We start from the raw sequence: 20991 nt of genomic DNA on the forward strand, positions 1-20991 counted from the left end.
GTGGAATTGCTGGATCATATGGCAGTTCCACTCCTAATTTTTTGAAGGATCTCCATACTGTTTTCGATAGAGGCTGTACCAATTTACCATCCATCCAACAATGCACAAAGGTTTGCATTTCTTTATATCCATGTCAGCATTTGTTATCTCTCGTCTTTTTACTCATGGCCATTCTAACAGGCATAGGCTGATATCTCATTGTGGTTTTTATTTGCATTTTTCTAATGACATCTTTTCATGTACCTGTTGGCCATTCATATATACCTTCTTTGTAAAAATGTTTATTCAGGTCTTTTGCCCATTTGTAAATTGGATAATTTATTTTTTGGTGTTTTTTTTTGTTGTTTTTTGGCTATTGTGTTATAGGAGTTCTTTATATATTTTGGGTAATAACCTCTTACCAGTTACATGGTTTGCAAATATTTTTCGCATTCCTTTGGTTGTGTTTTTACTTTGTTGATGGTTTCTTTTGCTGTGCAGAAGCATTTTAGTTTGATGTAGTCCTGCTTTTTTTTATTTTGTAGCTTGTGTTTTAGGTGTGATTTCCAAAGGATCATTACCAAGACTCATGTTAAGGAGCTTTTTTAACTATGTTTTCTAGTAGAAGTTTTATGCTTTCAGGTCCTACATTTAAGTCTTTAATTAATTTCAAGTTAATCCCTGTGAGTGGTATAAGTAAATATCAAGTTTCATTCTTTTACATGTGAATATCCAGTTTTCCCAGCACCATTTCTTGAATAGACTGTCTTTTCTCCATTGAGTATTCTTGGACCCCTTTTCAAATATTAGTTGAGCCCCAGCCAGGTCTCAGTTGGTTGGAGTGTAGTCCTGTACACCAAAAATGTTGTGGGTTTGATCCCTGGTTGGGCATGTACAGGAGGCAACCAGTCTGTTTCTCTCTCACATCGATGTTTTTGCTTTTCTCTCTCTCCCTCTCTCTTTTTCTAAAATCAATAAACATATCCTCAGGTGAGGATTTAAAAAAAAAAAAAAATTGACTCTGGGTTTATTTCTGGGCTCTTGATTTTGTTCCACTGGTCTAATTTGTCTGCTTTTATGCCAGTACCACACTGTTTTAATTACTATAACTCTTTTGTGTAGCTTGAAATCAAGAAGTGTAATGTCTCCTGCTTTGTTCTTCTTTCCTAGGGTTTCTCTGGCTATTCCAGGTCTTTGTGGTCTTTCCTCCTTTTCAGTTTTTGGCAAGTGTTTAAGAAGTATTGCTGTTAATCCTTCTTTAAATGTTTGGTAAATTTCACCAGGGAAGCCATCTCATTACTAGTAGTAATCAGATTTTCTATTTCTTTCTGATTCAGTCTTGATAGTTTGTAAGTTTCTAAGAATTTTTCCATGTCTAGGTTGTCTAGTTTCTTGGCGCATAGTTGGTTGCTGTTGTTTCTGTTGTTATAAGTCTTACAGTACTATTTGACTTTTGAAATTATGTTCATGAATTACTTTGACAAAAATATTAGATTAAAATGAGTTATGTTGGGTTTTTTTATTGACAGAGTCAATATAATGTGACATGAACAAATAGACTTTATAAAATAATCACATTTTTGTATATATATATGCATGTGTGCATATATATATGCATGTGTACCTGGATATGTCTGTATACATGTATAAAAAGAAAAAAATTGAAAGAAATACACCGAAATGTTCAGATTGGTTATCTTGTGGGATTATGAATTACTTTCATTTTTAAAAATATTTTTGTACTATCATAATGTTTGATGGTATGTGATATTTTATATATTCTTGAGGGTGGAGGGAGTTATTTTCATTTTGGTAAGAAGAAAACATCTTGGCAAGTATATATATTGTTAGAAAACTAAGTTGCCATGTTTGAATGGTATGTGAATTTATTACTTTTCTTACATGTTTCTTACCCATTTATTAAACCAACAGCTTGTCAAACAACTTCATCTGTACTGCTTGAATACATTTATCCAGTCCCGGGCACTGAGTGTTGAATTTCCAGAAATGATGTCTGAAGTTATTGCTGCACAATTACCCAAAATCTTGGCAGGGATGGTGAAACATCTTCTCTTTCATAAAAAGTGAATGCCATTTTTACCTTAAAAAAATTAAATTTCATGGTATGTCTGTTTTTGTTTGGGTTAGGATTATGAGGTCTCAAATTCTTTCAATGTCTCTTCTCAAAGCCTTACATTCATATCATACCATTCTGTATAAATGCCAGAGAAAATTGTGAGGTTTTAATGGTTTTTCCTTTATACAGTGTCATTAGAATTTTTGAGTGTTTTTGTGTATCCATATTTTCTTTACGAGTTTACAAGATTGAAAAAGTACTAAAATTGATGGTTAAGGTAAACTTAATCTTATCCATATTATTTCACACCATTTAGGTGAAGATTTTGAACTTTTGCATCTAACAAATCTGCTTTAGAGAGAAAAAAAGTCTTACACGTAATACTAAAAAGCTATTATATATGTTCCTTCTAGGCAGCTCCCTTTGTCTCCTTGATTACTTTTACAAAAATGGACCTTTAAAATGGTATGCAAAATTTTGTCTACATGGGTGTATATACATTTTTGTTAGAAGGAAATTTATAACCTTTATCAGATTTTCAAGAGTTTTTAAATGCAAAAAAAAAAAAAAAAATACATAGAGAAAAAGAGTTTAAAATTTTTGAAAGAGATCGATGTTCCTCAAACTAGGAAAAGTAGCACATATATAAAACTGTTTCCCAGACTGGAAACATAAATCTCTAAAGAAGTTATTAAGTAGAGCCATATCATTATGACATCAGTATTGTGGGTTTTGTAGTTTTTTACTAACTTTGGGGAGTTGTCCTCTAGTAAGATATTATGAATCGAAATAGGAAGTCAGAAGAGTTGGTGGCCTAATTCCATTCCTTATTTGGGAGCATGTGGATAGTCACTTTACTGTTCTCAATTTCCTCACCTTTAACACTGGTGTAATAATATCTTTACTGCAAAATGTTCCTTTTGATCAGAGCTTCTTATTAACATCTCAAATCAAAGAAGCCAAAAAAGGAAGAAAGGGAGGGAGAAAAAGAGGGGGGAGGGAGAGAGGGAGGGAAGGGAAAAAGAGAGAGAGGTACTATTCTCTTTCTCTACCCAGCAAAGCATAATAGTCTAATCACAGGTTGAAACTTTTTGAGTGCCTTTGATCTAATTCTAAGAGAGATACTTCAGGGAATACTAGATACTGTCTTAAAATAATGCAGCCAATTACAATAACTAGAAAATACAATTCACATTGTCCTATGAACTGAAAATATTCTTTTAGAAGATAGACAAGAGTTCTTTCCTGAGATGAGTGACTGGAGATCTATTTTTTTAAAGATATATTTAAACAGGAAGAACCAAGTTCATAGCACTGGTAAAAGTCAATTGAAATCAGCCATTGTTTTCTTTTCTAGATAAAGTAATTTATACCAATATTAGGCATATCTATGTGCTCTATGTGCCTATTATAGATCATATATATGATACATATATAATTTTTAGCAGCTCAGAGAAACTAGTAGACCCAATTCTTCTTCTAAATTTCTTTAAAATTAGACATTATCTGACAAATAAAAATACCACCTTATGTAAATTAGTAGTTCATGAGAAAAAGTAACTTCGAAAGCAAAATAGAAAACTTAATTTTGACTTCTTAATGCATTTTTAATTGCTCATTCCCTTCAACTGATAAATACTTGCAGTTTAACAAGGGACAGTAACAGAATAATTTTAATGAATACTAGTATGACCCCCCAAAACAAGATAAAGTGGTTTTATCTGATCAAAACATTAGCATAATAGTGTTACCATAATCTTTATCAATAATTTCTTCAGGTTACAAAAAAGAATTAGCTATGAGTATCTATAAATAGTGAATTCACATAAGGCATTTGAAATGGGTATTAAAACAAGCTCCAGCTAGGTAGGGCCTTTGACTTGGGTTCACCAGATCTGTGTGGCAAATATAATAGATAATATGCAAATCATATAACCCTTGGTTATAACGTTGAATAAGAGTTTAACTTAGGTATTCCAAATAGTTTCAACATTAGAGTAAAAATGGTCTCTTCTTTAGTATGTCTATCTACATGTCTTTTCTGTGAATGTATATGTATTACAATAGACTCCACCGGTATTCAGTTCTTCAGGGTCTTTATACCTCCCCATGCTCATTCTCTCTGCACTATCCAGGCCAAAGTTATCTTCCTAAAAAGGATCTAATTATGCCAGTTCCTCATTTAAAACATTCACTAACTTCCAGTCACTTATTATAGTGATTCTCAACTAGAGCTGCACTTGAGAATGTCTAAATGAGCTTTTAAAAAACACCTTTAACTGGGCTCCTTCTTCAGAGATTATATTTTAATTGGTCCGCTTTTGTTAGGCAAGCACATAGGAGGACTCTGCAATGGTGTTCAAGCATCAGTTCTTATAACTTGCTTCCCTTTGTCCAACTCTGTCACATATTCATCTTATCTTATGTTCCAGTCATGTAAATCAATCTTCTGCCCAAATTTTCTCCCTTTGATACCAGTCCCATTTATATCTCAGCCTTCAGCACTCAGCCAAACATCATTTCTGTAATGTCTGCCCTGCATCTTCCAGACAGTTATTTGCTTCCTCCTAAGGTTCACCAGGCACGTTGTGCACATTGGAATTACAATAGTGTGTTATTCTACAGTTCAGACTCGCCTACAAGTTTGGGAGCCACTTGAGGTGGGTCAACAGCATTTCTTGACTGAGAGTTCAATGACATGTTCTCTCTATTTTTAGTATTACCTTGGATCTCTATCATTCTTTTGTTACATCAGTCCACATCTCTGCACACATGACTTTATCACCTTTTCTTTTCATGGTCCCTCCCTCTCTCTTTGTTTCTCTTCATCTTTTTGTTTTTCCACCTATTCTTCCTACTTTGTGAGATCTCTCCTTGTACTGATTATAACATAGAAGAATGTAAGTACATTTTATATTTATTAAGAAAAACACTTTATGCTCTTTATCCTAAATTTTAAAATTGAATTAATGGAATATTATTTCCCTCCCTAAGAAAAATTCCAGATTCAATTGTTTTTTATATTTAAGTAGCCCTTAATTATCTTGTATTATAAACCCCAATATACAAATTTTCCTCATTTTTTATTTCATTCAACAAATATTGAGTATCTGCTGTTATCACATGAAAATGTGTTAATAAGCATTATTATTCTATGCTATTGACCCTTGTAACTCAAGAAAGTTACATTTCAGTAACAGGTATAAGTTACAGTGCCTGGTAATAAATAGTAGGCATTCAAATATTTGTTGAGTGTACAAGTGTGGATTTGATTTATGTATAATTTGACTGAGGCAAATGCAGCACAAAATAAGATGCCAGCCTTAAATATCAAATGACGTCTTAGTCTAGTCATATCAAAATTTCATTTGCATTAAATCTGTGTGTATATTTTGTTGAGAAAAGCTTTCAATGTCTTTCCCCCAATAAATTTCATCCCAATAAATGCATTTTTAAATTTTTCCCATATGTAATAAAGGAAATCTACCAATGTGAACATGGTACCTCTAAGAATGGATTATGTGACATAAGTAAAGGAATGTAGGTATGTCCAAAAAAAACAATGTCATTAGCCTTTCACACTCAAGTAATGGACCCAAGAGAACAGTTAATCATGTGATCATTTTGTTATCTGATCTTGTTAATTTGAATTAAAACAATATTTTGGTGACACAGATCTCTTGTCATCAGTACAGATTTAAATTCTAGCATGATTAAGAAAAATTTTTTACATAACTTTTAATTTCCTGATTTCACTCAACTATGGATGAACAGAATGTGGTGATCAGAGGGATTGGGATTCCTGTTTTGGTTATTGTTTTACAGTCTCATAAGGATGTTTCATATATTTGATCTTGATCTTAATTCATAATGTACATGTCTAAATACTAGGATTTAATATTTTGGGCTAATTTAAAAGAAACAACAACAACCTCTTGAAAAACAACATGACATCACCAAATGGAAGATATCTAGTCTCTAAATCTTTTGCTCTACAAATTCCTGACGACTAATGTCTCTAACTATTATGATGTCATTGTAAACTTTATTTTATAGGTGATGTTCTTTCTGGTAGCTCTGAAGCGAAATGAAATCATAAAAAGACAAGTTGTGTATCAGAAAACACCTGCAGGTTACTCAAATAGACTATTGAGTTAATGAAGTATTTCCCTTAAAAAGGTTTGAGATGCCACTTGAGTCTGAAGCAATTGTACCTCTGTTATCAGTTGTTATATACAGATTTTTTGTGTGTTTTCATTTAAAATATGGCACTTTTAAATTAACCAATGCTATTATTTTTCATTTATTTAACATTAAAATAATTTATTGCTACATAGATAGACAAATATGATAGGCAATATGTTTCAGCCAAAACAATGCCTTTCCTACAGTTCTGGCATGTCAACCTTTAGCTTGTAAATTACCCACAGCTGCAGTGATAGAATTATGATGGGTATTGTGGAAAGAGCAGACCTAGGCCTGTGCCCCACTTTTCTGGCATTAACTATCCGGATGAGCTTGAGCAGGTCATTTCACCTCTCTGAATAAACCTGCCTTTGCAGAATTGTTTTGTGACAAATAGAAAACAAAAAAATATACAGGTGTTCAGAAATGGTAACTGCTGTTACGTTTTCATTAAGCCATAGTTCTAGATATAACTTTATGAGATTAATCTGGTACATTCTCTAGTGAAATCAAGGAATCTAGAAAATGCAGTTACTGTTCATTATCTCTCTGTACATATGAATATTGCTTATATTCACTAGAGTAAGTCATGCAATTATTTTAATGAAAATATTGCTCAGGGTCTGTGGTATAATGGTATTTTTCTTACTCAAGTTTTGGTGAAAAGGACAGTCTCAAACTCCACCTAGCATCTTCCATCTATTTAATGTACCATTAGGCCATACTCCCTGGTCCTTATCAAATCCGAAAATTGAACAAAAAGCAGTACAATAAGTGACTACTCACCCAATATTATGGAATCTGATTTAACCTGGGTTAGTCTACATCCATAATCTGAATCCAGGTTGAACTAGGACTAGATAATTGTATTCAGTCTGAATCACATCCATCCCTATTTAAACTCAGAAAAAAAGATCCTATACACCATAAGCTACATAGGACTAATAGAACTGAAATAATGTGACCACAGAAACATTGAAAATAAGAATCCAAGAGTAGTCTAATAATTTGTCTTCCCTGTCATTGCAGAGGATTTAAGAATTTTGAAGGTGTTGGTGATACGTTATAAAGCAACAGTTCATAGAGGTAGTGGCTTAATGCATACACTATCTGAATATCCTATAGTCAAAGCAAAGGAAAACGTGAAGGGATGGGTCTGCTCCTCTCCTTGGAGTTGACCACATTCCAAGGCAGTTCCGGGCACATGCCTGGAGGCTGCGCCCAGGCCTGTCCACAGCCTCGTGCAGCTGTGGAGTTTGGAAGGCTGTTGCTGGACTGCTGGATTAGCCCCAGAATGTCAACCTCATTTTCAATTTACTGACTTGTTGCTTTATGTCATGCTGACCTTACTGTTAAACACAAGTTTGTTTGCTTTCTTTCCACTCATGGAGAAATGAGGAAAGCATTACTTTTAAGCCAGTTGAAAGTTTTAACTGACAAAGCACTTCTATGGAAATGTGAATTAAGCAGCTAAGAAAGCATACCGTGTCCATTTCTTTAAAGAAAATGTATGGTATCATTAACTCTGCAGCGTGACATCAGCATCATGGTCAATATTTAGATAGATATGAGCAAAATATTTAAATGGTAATGTAAATAGTTGTCAAATCATACACTGCAGCTTATTTTTATAATCTTTTGAAATTGCTCTTAAAACATCAAATCCTGATATATCCAGTTTAGCAAACAAATTATTCTAAATGAAACCCACTTCAATATGTTTTCCTTTAGTCGATTATACATAAAGCTTAACATCTCTTCTGTGATGTTTACTTACCTGTGAGGTTTTATTGTTATGAATTATTTATAAAAAGCATTTGCTTTAAACATTTTGCCACTACAGATACCATTTACTGTCCTTTTCTCAGAAAAGCTTATATTTTAAAGTTCCCCCATCAAACTGTATTCCTATTAAGAAATAGTTGTTTTGTTTTCTTCATGTTTTATTATTCAGACATATCAATTAAAGGTGTTGAGCAGCATAACAGTTAATTCCATACTGATTTAATATATTTTATGCAGCTTTAACTTAGAAGGTACAAAATTGGGGTTGGGGGGAGATAATAGCAAAATAGTCAATGGACATCTGTCATAGCTTTCCTAAACTAGATTAAGAGCCAGAGATCTAAGGTCATAATATATTATATAAAAGAAAGTCTTATTCTTCTAAAAGCTTTAAAACTCATGAGAAAGACAAAAGTCTCTTATAGGGAGTTAATATAAGCATACTGTGTTCTTGTCAAAACAGAGATATGCAGCTCTGCTTGTTCACCGTAGGGCAAAAATACTATCCACAATTTACTTAAAATGGTAACTCCATTTTTTGAGATAACTAGGGGTGGAAAGAGATTTTCACGACAGTCTTCAGAATTCATCACTTTAACCAATAAAGTATCTCCTTATAACCCAAGTATTTTGTGCATTTTATCTTTTCTGATATGTGCATATTCACAAGAAAACTCAGAGCAGAGTTTTTTAAATAGCTTTTCATTGAAATTTGGAGGAAAAAAAAGATGAAAAATGTAAAAGTTTTTTGTCCTTTGGAAGGAGTAAATATTACTTACAAAAGTGAAATGGGAGCTTCTCTAAACAATAGATTAAATATTTTTCCCTTGATTACTGAGCAAGCAATCATGCCAATGACACAAAACATGGGTGATTGTAGTGATAACAAGGCTAAGGCTAAATGTTAGAGAAATTATTGCTCACTATCCAAACATAAAATGTAAATGTGCTCAGAGACTTGCTTTTTGCTTCTTCAGAAAGTGCTTCATTTTCTAATTTAAGGCTACATGGTTTAGGGGGGAAAATTACAATCTCTAAGTCTCTGTTTAGTTGCCAGTTAATTGGGTGTCTTAACACAGAAAAAGAGGGGGGAAAAGAGAAATAAGAGAGATTATAAAAAGAAATTAAGAGAATAGGGAGGGGGAAAGAGGGAAGACGAAGGAGGGAGGGAGGGAGGGAGGAAGGAAGGGAGGAAGGGGAGGGAGGGAGGAAGGAAGGGAGGGAAGGAAGTTTAGAATTGGATGAGGACTGGTGACAGGGAAATATAGTTACAATATTGTTTGGTGAGTACTATGATGGAGAAAATACCAGGAACGATTGAGCACCTATGAGAGGCACCTAGCTTAAATTTAAGGGAAGTCAAAGGCTGGGAAAAAGTCTAAGCCATGATCTAAAACTGGGTTAGGAATTAGCTGAGCATGGAGAGTCAGACAATGCGAAGGCAAGGAGAAAAGAGTATTCCAAAAATAGTGTGCATACACAGACGAATGGTGATAGTGTGGGTGGGAGCTGATGTGAGGCTGGAGAACAAAACAAGGTCTGGGTATCAGTGGCCTTGTACACCATATTAAGTTGTGTAGTCTTAATTATACTGCAGGAGTGCATTATAATTCAGATGGGTATATAAGAAAATTCACTCTCATTGCAATATGGAAAATAGAGTTTGAGATGGCTAAATCTGGAAGTCGAATTTTTTTGAGGAAGTTACAATATTTTGATGAAAAATGATGGTCTTAAACAATGACAATTTGGGGATGATCAAAACCTCCTCCCTAATTTTCCAGAAGCTTTTAAAAACCTAACTTAGAAAGATTGACAGAACTTATGAACATAGGTGAAATATGCCATATAAACTGTCAAACACAAGCTCAGATATTTATTCTGCTGCTGTGTTGAAATTTCAAATATTTTTTTTATCAAGAAGGACTATAAAAACTAAGAAAGTTAGTTTACTAAGTTCAAGAATCTTATCTAACCAAACAATCTCTAGGCTTCCCACATATCCCCACCTTTTCATGTCGGCTGAACCTCATGGTCCTGGTCTGTGCACAAAGGTAAGACTAGAACCACTCAAGATTCAGCAAATAGGAAAGAAAGGAAAACTGAGTTCAACTAATAAATACAAACACATCCTTTATACAGATTTTTTCTTCAGATGTCATTTTCCAGTTTAACTAAAAAATGGTACACACACAAAATGCTTAATTCTCTGTAAGGGGTCTTGACTTCATGAATTCTTCACAGAGTGTGGGGAGTCTGGTGGCTGATAGAATGGGTAGCAAACTTGGCAGTTAAGAGTATATCCACCTCTTTTAGTTTCGGGGAGCCTTATTTTTGATTTCCTCATTCAGTTCCCACCAAGGACTGTTCCTCCTCTTTACTTCCATTAACCAATGGCAGCTAGGTAGAGAAAGCAGCTTATATGGAGGCAGTGGCAATGAGAAGGGGCTTCTTTCTCCTGGTCTTCATGGGCCTTGTCAGTCCCTTGCCGTGCCTGCTCAGAACCCACTGCTCTCACCTCATAGCCGAGTCTATGGCTCATAGACTTACCTGTTCTTTCTTCGTCAGTGCTGCAGGGTGCTGTAACTTATCTAACTTGTTACCTTCCATTCCATGCTGGCTCAGGCCCTTATGCCCAGCTGCTCTCCCCATGTGGCCTCTCTGTGGGGATACCTTGCCCCTTGAGAAGAGCCATGGCTCACCACTTCACTGTCTGCCAAGCCCTCGCTCAGCTGACACCAGGCTGAGTCCAGGCTTCTCTTGCAGATTGTACAGCCATGCACAAAAGCCACAATTTTCTTGGACTCCCCGTTACTTGTCTGGATGTTCTATTGCCCAACCCACCTCCTTCGAAACTGGGTCACTGTCATCTGACCACCTTGCCCTACCTCTTCCTTCTTCTGAATAACAGAAGCCTCTCACTTCTTCTTCCTGTCTGTCCAAGGATTCCCTCGGGTCTTACATTGAGTTTTCTTCACCTGTTCCTACTAATTCTCCTTTTGAGTCTACCTCCTGGGGATACCTTTGATATTAGAAGACCATTTTTTCCTTTTAGGAAAGTCCCATTCTCCAGACTTGTCTTGCTCGGGTCCCAAAGACCAGTGTGGAAGTCAGAAGCTGAGCATTGACTTTCTTTAAGCATTTCTACTGTAAGAGTCCTAATTCTCCATGGAGCAACATGGCTGCTTCCAACTGAGCAGGAAAAGGGCCAAGTTACAAAAAGAAAAATACAAAGAGTAATGCATTTCAACAAATACTTTCTTTAGATATGTTCTGGGAATTCAGGTGAGACTTTCTGTCAAGAGGTGACACCCTCCATCCATCTGTGTATGCCTAAGAGCTCCTGCACTGGCTGGTGAAAAACGCATAGCTCTAAAAGTAGGTGGTAGTGGACTCGTAACAACATAATCCCTACTTATTTTCAATCTAATGCTTTATACTCTACCTGAAATATTTAGCAGACTTCTTTGCACATAGCAGATTTTTACATTTTGTTATGTTGAAATTAATGAAAAATTCAAAGTTATCCACTGTGTTCATTGTTAATAAAACTAGTATAGTGGCCCTGGCCAGGTAGCTCAGTTGGTTAGACTGTCACACTGATAAGCCAAGGTTGTGTGTTTGATCCCCTGTCAGGGCACATACAAAAATCAACCAATGAATGCATAAATAAGTGGAACAACAAATTGATCTCTCTCTCTCACAAATCAATAAATAAAAATTAAAACAAAAAATTAAAGTAGTATAATATTTGGCACATGACGCAGGGAATCATCATTCCCTCTCTTTTGGTTCTCATTGCTGCTACTCTACTTTCAGTATATAGAACAGTAAGTACATACACCAGACTTTTTAAAGAAATTTAGCCCCTATACACTTTCTTTTTCTTTTTAATATATCTTTATTGATTTCAGAGAGAGGAAGGGAGAGGGGGAGAGAGAGAGAGAAACATCAATGATGAGAGAGTCATTGATCGGCTGCCTGCTGCGTGCCCCCTGCTGGGGATCGAGCCTGCAACCTGGTCATATGCCCTGACCAGGAATCAAACCTCGATCTCCTGGATCATAGGTCGACGCTCAACCCCTGAGCCACTCCGGCTGGGCCCCTATACACTTTTTGAGCCAGTTTCACATACCTACTGCCATATTTCTGAGAGGGCAAGACAATATTTGCAAGCACACTGGAATGAGATTTTTGCCAAGAAAGTGACTCTCCCTCACCAGGATGTGACTGGCACTGGTTGCCAGGCGATGGTTGGTTGCCAAATGCAAAGCTGTAAAAATTAGATGATAGTGGGAACCTAACAACATTACCATTACTTTCTATATAATTTCTGTTTTTAAAGTAAAGGTGGATTTCAGAAAATTTATTTTGCGAGTCACAGGAGAAAATGGAGTCAGTCTGCTCTACTTGACAAATGTCTAACATTGAATTGGCTGGTGGTTTGAAATGAATCATCTTCAAATAATATATTTTCTTAAAAATAATTTACCACTAATTCCTCTTATTATTTTTATTACTATTCTGTATGATAAGAATAATTCATTTCTATATATCTCTTTATTAATGAATTAGAGTACCCCAAACCTCAAAATAATTATATGCAGTTATATACAAGGTACTTAAGAATCATCAGTACATTTCCTCTTTACCAGTCACTTTAAATTTATAACCAGCATTTCAGTTTGTACAACAGTATACATGGCATAGGGTGAGATATTAATATGGATGGTATGGCATTATGTAGACAATATCCTTGACTGTGTGTACATTTTAACAAAACAAGGAATGAATCTCAGACAAATTGAGTACAACTGATTGTTCACAAAGACAATACACTCAACTGGTATCTAGTATGTTTCAATAAAGCACTGTTTTGGTTACATTGGTAAAGTAAAAAGGTTGATATTTTTATACAATTATATAAATTTTCCTATGAAATTTAATGCACTTAAAGTGAAAGAGAATGTAATCTAACTTAATAACAAAGTATTTCAGGCTCTTGTGCATTGGTTTCATTACTAGGAATACAATTTTTATATATTTTATATATTCCAATATAATACTGAAAATATGCAAATGTTCTCCTTTAGTGAATAAAATAAGTGCCTAGAATGTATAAGGAACCTCATGTACAAGAATGTATATGGAACCTATTTAAGGCCTTAAATGCTAATAATGTGGAGACACAAAGACAAAAGTGTAGAATAGATTTCTTGCTTTTACGTTCCAGGTGATAAAAATGTCAGATATTGTGTGAGACTTAAACATACTTTTTTCTTATTCAATCAGCTACATTTGGAGTAGATTGGAGAAACCAGAAAGTTTTAGTGGATTATTTGACCATGAAAATGTTCCTATAACATTTAAAAAAATTATTTCATTTATTCTTCAATGCTGTTCTGTTTTTTGAATTACAGAATTCTAAAATGCTGTCCTCATATTCAGAATTACAAACTTAATTGATGTTGAGAAATGATGTTTGTTTTTGAAACTATATGCTATATTTATTGTAAATATCTGCTTCTCATGGTTTGTGGAGTTTTTCTAATTTACATTTAAGTTAACTAATGAATAAAGAGAAAACGTGGTCAATGGTCTTGGGTGTAAATACATGTGACACTCTTCCCTGGTGTCAGTCACAATAACAAGCTAAAGAGTGTACATACCCTTCTACCTAGTTTTTAAAAGCAACATTTTATTTAAATGGTAGGATGTTATATATTTACCTCATCAGATGAGGTCAAATTCCAACCTATAAATGATCTAAATCAAGTAAACAGAATATTTTGACTTTATAAAATGCACAGATCTGTGATCAGTGATCTTGAGCACTTTGGACTTCATAAGCATTAAACAGCTAAAGCTCTCTGTTTTCATACCTGAATGAAATCAGCTGAATATAGTTGTGCTGTGATAGCAGGACAGCCCAGCGTTGAAGAGCATATGTTCTGGAGCCTGTCTCAGTCTGCTTACAGGCTGTACCATTTGCTACCTTCACCTCTCTGACTCAGTTTCTATATATGTAAAATGGGCATAAGAATAGTACCTCTCTCACAGGTTTGTTAAGACGATTAAAGGAATTAGTATAAGTGCCTTGCCTGGCATAGTACACGCTGTCTGGGTGTTTTATCCAATTCAAATGGCTTTTTCTTTAATAGACGATTAAGGATTCAGAGGACATTTAGATTTTTATCTCACATAAAACTCATAAGCAATAGTAATTTTTAATTTTTGACATGTGAAATCCAATAGTGTGGTATTCATCAAAGTAAATTTTTTTTAGCAAATGAGATTAAGGATAGACTATTGTCTTAAATTTAAAAAATGATCACAAATATATCAATAAAACTATCTACCAGTGTAGCCACAATTCTTCAATTCCTGCACTTGAGGCAGTTTCCATTTAAAGCAGATTGGACTAACCAAATCTATAGCAGCCTCTCTCCTTCTCCCCAATAAATAATGTCTCTTTGAAAAGAAGTATGTAGGAAAAGAAAGAAAATAATTTTTAAATGTATTACAATGCTTAATAAAACAATACTACTGGAAAATCTATTTGTAAAATACTTAAGTTTAACTTTAAATTATGAATCTAAAAGTTCATTCTGTTGGGATTAAAGGACTTCAATATTGTTTACAGAATATCTCAGAAATTACTATGGGACCAAAGTTACATCCTGATTTTGAGAATAATGTTCTGTGTTGTTCTCACGCATGATGAACAGCCTGGAAATTTAAAATTTTTTTTTCACAATAAAACAAGTCAGATCACTGAATAAAATATGTTAAAAGGAGAATAAAATAATATCCAACATTAAACATTTTTAACCATTGTGTGTGGTAATGTGTGTAGCATATTTTTTGATTTGCCTTCTGTATTTTATTTTCTTACTGTGGAAAAGCCAACTATAATGTATTTTATTGATTTTTCACATTTTAAGATCTCTAAAACCAGGATGCATCTTATAATTAATGTTATATTCAATGCCATCAGCCAAATGGAAGTCATACCCAGTTGAGTGAAAACCTTCCCTTGACACTTGCTGGTAGGATCGAAAAACATCCCTAATATCAATGAAATATGGTGTGTGTATATATATATATATATTAATTCTTCCTAAAATGTCACGGCTTCTACTTCTTTTAATCTGTATTAATATTAATTTCTATTTATTATAGACCAGTAATCAATATGCATTCAACAGGTGTTACTGTGGGGTTTTTTTAACTGTCAGTTATTTGAGTAGCTACTATGCACCAGGCCTTGTACTAGGGAGGTGTTGTACGTATATTATCTCTAGTGCTTACAATAATCTTTTAATCTAAATACTGTGAGTTTCATTTTACAGAAGAGGAAAGAGAGTTTCAGAGTAGTTCATTAAATTTGAAAAACAGTTTCTTGCAAATAAATTGCTCTTCCAAAAAGAAAAGAGTGTCTGCCACATTTTTCCAAATTGAATTATTTTTCCTGGCATACATAGTATATCTTTGGTAGTTTTTATTTGAAAGATTAAGAAACTTAAAGTAATCAATATTAATAAATGGGCTGCCTATTTAAGCCTCGTCAAAATGAATCAGCTTTGGAATCTTAATAAAGAGTTTTTTGGGGGGAAAAGACAATTGTCCTGGGAAACCCAAATATAACTAGCTCATAGTTCCCAACGCCACATCCTGTGCTGAACAATGTATAAAGTATGATGAATTTATCATCCTTGAAAGTCAAAGTTTCTCTGATTTGACTCATAGTTTCAGGGTAGCTCCAGAAGTCTACCCTGGATAGAAATTTGAGGATAAATTCATATTCTCAATATTGCCATCATTGTATTTACAAATAGTTCTGATAAAATTGATACCTTAATGCCTGTCCTAATTCAAAGCTTTCATTTTTTATGTTTTAATTCTTATGGAACAGAAGGTTAAGAAAAACAACCATCTCCTACTTATTTAAAGGTACGACACATGTAAACACCAAGGTGTTCTGTTGAAAAACACTTAAAGTTAGGCCACATGCTGGACAGGGAAAAAAATGCTGCATATATCAGATTATTAATAGAATTTATATTTAAATTTTGAAATTAATTCTCCCTTAATTTATTAAAACCATTTTAGCATAACTGCACAATAAAAATGTTTCCCTTAAGTAATATTTAAATCTGACCAATCTGGACGATGTAAAACAGAGGAAATGTTTTTACTTGTCAGATGTATTTTGATTTTCACAAATCTTACACATTTCCTGATGATCGCAGTGCTTCAACGATGCAGTGTTCTTACTAAACCATTAGAGTCATGAAAAATTCATGAAAGAAAATAATTTTAAGAACTTGAGTCACTGTCAAGAAATTGTTAGATTTCATGAAAATTTTTACGATTTACAATCATTATTATAAAGTTATTCAAGTTCTTAAATGATATTCACATGTTGAAATTATGCATAGTTAAAAACATATGACATAAATTATTACAAAACTTGAGAAAATATAGAATAAGGTGAAAAATCTAAGAATTATGCAAGAAAATGCAAACCGAGGGGAAAACTACTATGTGATATCCACATTAGTTTAGCCAATGGGTATTTACATTTAGCTTGGTCAAATTTCCAAATTTTGGTGGAAGTGTTTGTTGTGTTGATTTATGAAAAGTATAATTCTCACTAAGAATTTCTAAAATGCATAACACAACAATAGCCTGATGGATAAAAGGTTAAGGTCCATAGGCAGGAATGGAGGTAACTAATGAGCCAGACCACGCACGCCTGTGAATGACCCGGAGCAAGCCCAAGCACAGCTTCAAATGGTTGTTACCAGCACTCAAATACATGCAGTAAAACAAACAGCAGCGCTCCACTCACTCAGTTTTTAAAAATAGGTTTGTCACTTCCATGAAATGTCATGCTTTGTGGTCTTAGTAATCTATCTTCCATTCTCTGAACTCCAGTGTCCTCACGTATCAAACAGAATTATTTCAAAAGAGAGCTTTGTGTTTAAATGAGATAGTGCCTATAAAAGTTCTCCACAGACTATAAAGCATCCTGCAAACATAATTTCTCTAAGCAATAGCTAAGCACATGCTAAAAATTCTTAACAGTTAGAACATGTATTCTACAATGTTGAGAAATTAATCTTAGTCACCAGATACATGATTTTTAATAACCCAAAACACTCAGCTTACTGATACAGCTATTTGTTTAAAAGCCCTAAAACACTATACCTACCTTTCTCCTTCCCCCACCCCCCGCCCCCAAAATTAGAATGCTGATCTGGCAAAGAAGCCATGGCACCTGAGAGAAGGCAGTTTGTGTGGAAGCCCATGGGGAGGATGGGATCCTCAAGTCCTCTGGCCGAGCAGCCTGCTCACGCTCCTGTGCAGCTTGGGCGGCCACTGTCCCTGCAGGCCTGTGCCCTGCAATGGGAGATCCCTGAGGAGCTGCTGCTTGAAAACTGTGATGTCACAAGTGGTTGATTGCACATCCGCATGAATGTTTGGTTTCCTCCTTCCAAATAGAGAATCATAGTCATGACTATTAAGAGACCTTCCTTTCAAGCAAATTTTATGAAAATAAAGCATTTTATTATTGAAAGTTTGTATATCCTTTAAAACAGAAGTATTCTCTGGAAGTAGGTCAGTTAATAGAGTATTTTCTGAAGGAAACTGGCTTAAGTAGAGGTGATCTGGCTACAGGAAGAGGTTATTGTTTGTTCCTACATTATCTGATTTGGCTACCTAAACAGGGCTGAATTCACCTGATTTCTTGCCCGGTGGTTTATTTCATTTTTACTGTGTAGATACAAAATGTATTTCTTCAAGAACTAAGGAAATGCTATAGTTACATTCAGGGGCTATTCATACTTCACATAATTTTCATATTTTAAAAAACTTTTGCATAGAATAAAATTACATTTATCATGTGGAGCTATATTGCTTTAACTTCTTACTATCCCAGTTATCTCTACTTAAGTAGGGCCTACATTGAAACTAACCTGGAATAGGAAATGTCTCTTCTTAATTCTGTGTGAATGCATGAGGGGAGATGACGTACACAGCGATCTAGAGAAATATAAACGTGTCTTTCACAGGAGAACAAAAGTTATCAAGCAGGCTAAAATACAGGGGCGTTTGGAAGTGTATGAAAAAAAGGTTGTAAGCTGCACTCTGACACTTCTTATTGAGCTAGTGTGTTACCTACCCTTTCTGAAACTCACTTTCCCTCTCTGAAAAACGAGGGTCCATGATATATATGTTTCTCAAAAATTTTGGAAATCATAGTCTATTAACTTCATTTCAGACTCCCTCACTATGTCTTTCCTTGGTATTGAAATCTGGACAGCAGTGGCTCAATCTGACTCTAACAGATTCTTATTTAATTTATGCTGTACATGCTTGCCTTGTTTAAGCTCATGCAATTTCAACCTGTTTATAATTTCTGAAAAAAGAATGCAAGAAACATTTAGCCTCTTTTTATTTTCAATATACCTATTAATAATTTGAAGTAATTTGTGGTACTTACAAAATTTCCCAAATGTTTTATGCTGGTTTTACTCATTTAATTATAAAATTGATTAGCTTTAGTATATAACATTAATGATTCTTAAAATATTTATACTTCAATATGTGATACTTTCAAAACTAATGTATTTTCCCTGCATTTAAATCCTATTTTTTCTGTACTCTATTTTCAGTACATTTTAACCATCTTTTAAAAAGCAATTTTTCTTTGTCTTTCCATTTGCTCCCCACCCACTCCCTTTAATAGCACCTTTGGTTCTGAGAACAAATGATGTTTTCTATTATACTTTCTTATAATTGCATCTGACATTACAATTCAAAATGTTGACTTTTATTTTAATTCTTTCCTGCTAAATTCAGACAATGACATTGTTTGTTTGCTTGTTTGTTTTTTAATGGCTGTATTTTATTATTTCCTTGGTCAACTTTGTGCTTCAAATCTTTTCAGGAAACTCAATTGCAAAAGTATGCTTCCAGGTGACACAAGATACAAAGTTTTAACACAGTGGGGAAATAATGCAAATTATAAAAACAATTGTTTTAATCACTCAAAATAATAAGCAACTAACTTTAAACCATACCCCAAGGATACACTGTTTAAACAAAAATATGAAAGTTTATTTTATTGATTATACCAAAATTAATTGTAAAATAAATTTCAACTGAAGATTTTGACAGTGCATGCTAAATGTAAAAATTAGTTATTTAAAAATTATCTTCAAGATATGTATTTCAAATACTAGTGTCTTCTGTATTAATTTGAAAGCCATTGTTTTAATTTGTTCTTTGAATCTATATGAAATTTTTGAACGGCAGAAGAACCCATACCTCTAGAGTGTGTGTAAATTAATTCATCTTGTAACAAACAGCAATTTACCATTTGAAACATTACTGTTAAAATGCAGCTACTTCTGATGTATTTTATTCATTTCTGCATATCAAAGTCATTCTTTTCACCATATTTCAAACTCCACAATCCTGTATCTAAATTGATTCTTCTTACTCAGCTTTGTGTTGCCCTTGAAATATCTTATTGCTTATAAATATTATGTTTATCCTTTTGTCTGTTTGTGTGTTTTTTCCTCAGTATACTGTTTAAGCTGATTTAAAATAAAAATATGCCCAGAGAGTCATAGGGACATTAGAGTTACACAGACATCAAAAATCATCTGGTCCATGGGCTCTCTATCTGTGGTCCAAGGACTGGCTTTGAGGCAGCTTAAATTCCAACACAGTCTGCGTGTAATTTTAGTGCCTGTGTGTACATGTGTTATCCATTGCTTTCATTAACTTCTCAGAAGGGGCAGCAACAAAAAGCATATTAAGAAACAAATCCATTCCACCACCTTGTTTTCCAAATAAAGAATCTGAGACTCAAGTGAGCATGCAAGTCATCCAAGGTCATAGAGGGTATAAATGTAAGAGTTGGATCCAGGAACTGATTTGTAGGTTGACCCCTGAATATGATTGATCTAGCAGAGCTCCCAACAGAACTGGTTTTTCAGCTGACATAAGAGGCCAGTAAATTGTGGCTTTCCCTTAAGTTTGTTCACATAGAGCTGAAGTAGTGAAGTTAAGCTTTCATTTTTTTTTTTTTTTTTTTTAAATATATCTTTATTGATTTCAGAGGAAAGGAGAGGGAGAGAGAGAGAGAGAGAGAGAGAGACAGAAACATCAATGATGAGAGAGTCATTGATCGAGCCCGCAACCTGGGCATGTGCCCTGACTGGGAATCAAACCCCGATCGCCTGGATCCTAGGTCGATGCTCAACTGATGAGCCACACCCAGCCGGGCAACCTTTCATTTCAATTAGCATCACAATATTATTACATTACAACTATAATGTAGTTATAATTTATTATCCATACTTTATGTCTTAAAATATGGATTTATGGAAAAATTGAAATGAACTCTCGTATTTGTGAAGATAAATGGAGTTCATTGGGGACACAATAAACCTCTGACCATTCTTTTTTCTCAATCAAAAGAAATAATAGATGTAGGCATTTCTGCACCACTGATTATGATCTTTAACCTGTGCATTAGTAGATGTCTATAATCTTTTCTTTCTTATTCTTTGGGGTTAGAGGGGAGAAAAGTAAAAACAAAAGTCAGGCCCTGGCTGGGCAGCTCAGCTGGTTGGAGCATAGTGCCATACACCAAAAGGTTGTGAGTTTGATTCCCGGTCAGGGCACATACCTAGGTTGTGGGTTTGATCCCCAGTCAGGGTATGTGGGGGAGACAACCAATCGATGTTTCTTTCTCACATCTCTCTCTCTCTTTCTCTCTCCTGTTCTCTCTTTTTAAAAATCCATAAGGAACATATCCTTGAGGATTTAAAAAAAAACTCAGAATAAAGTTTAATAAAGAGTTTATCAGTTTGGGAACTTTGTATCTCACCACTAATGTGTACAAAACTCAGTGTGGTGATTCCAAATATATAATGAAGAGAGGA

At 34.4% G+C, this 20991-nt stretch overlaps 1 protein-coding gene across 2 annotated transcripts in view; it reads left to right on the forward strand.

The window, feature by feature from the left end:
* Positions 1–2612, forward strand: part of PGR (progesterone receptor) — a gene marked incomplete at its 5' end in the record, with an annotated part of 79565 nt that extends 76953 nt beyond the window's left edge. For both annotated transcript variants that reach the window (XM_081153251.1, XM_081153252.1), the window contains one exon: positions 1912–2612. In XM_081153251.1, the coding sequence (XP_081009377.1) occupies positions 1912–2067 (156 nt within the window). In that variant the 3' untranslated portion in view covers positions 2068–2612. The remainder of the gene's footprint in view (positions 1–1911) is intronic.
* Between the last annotated feature and the right edge of the window lie 18379 nt (positions 2613–20991).

Source organism: Miniopterus schreibersii (genome assembly GCF_964146895.1).
Source record: "Miniopterus schreibersii genome assembly, chromosome: 12".
NCBI lineage: Eukaryota > Metazoa > Chordata > Mammalia > Chiroptera > Miniopteridae > Miniopterus > Miniopterus schreibersii.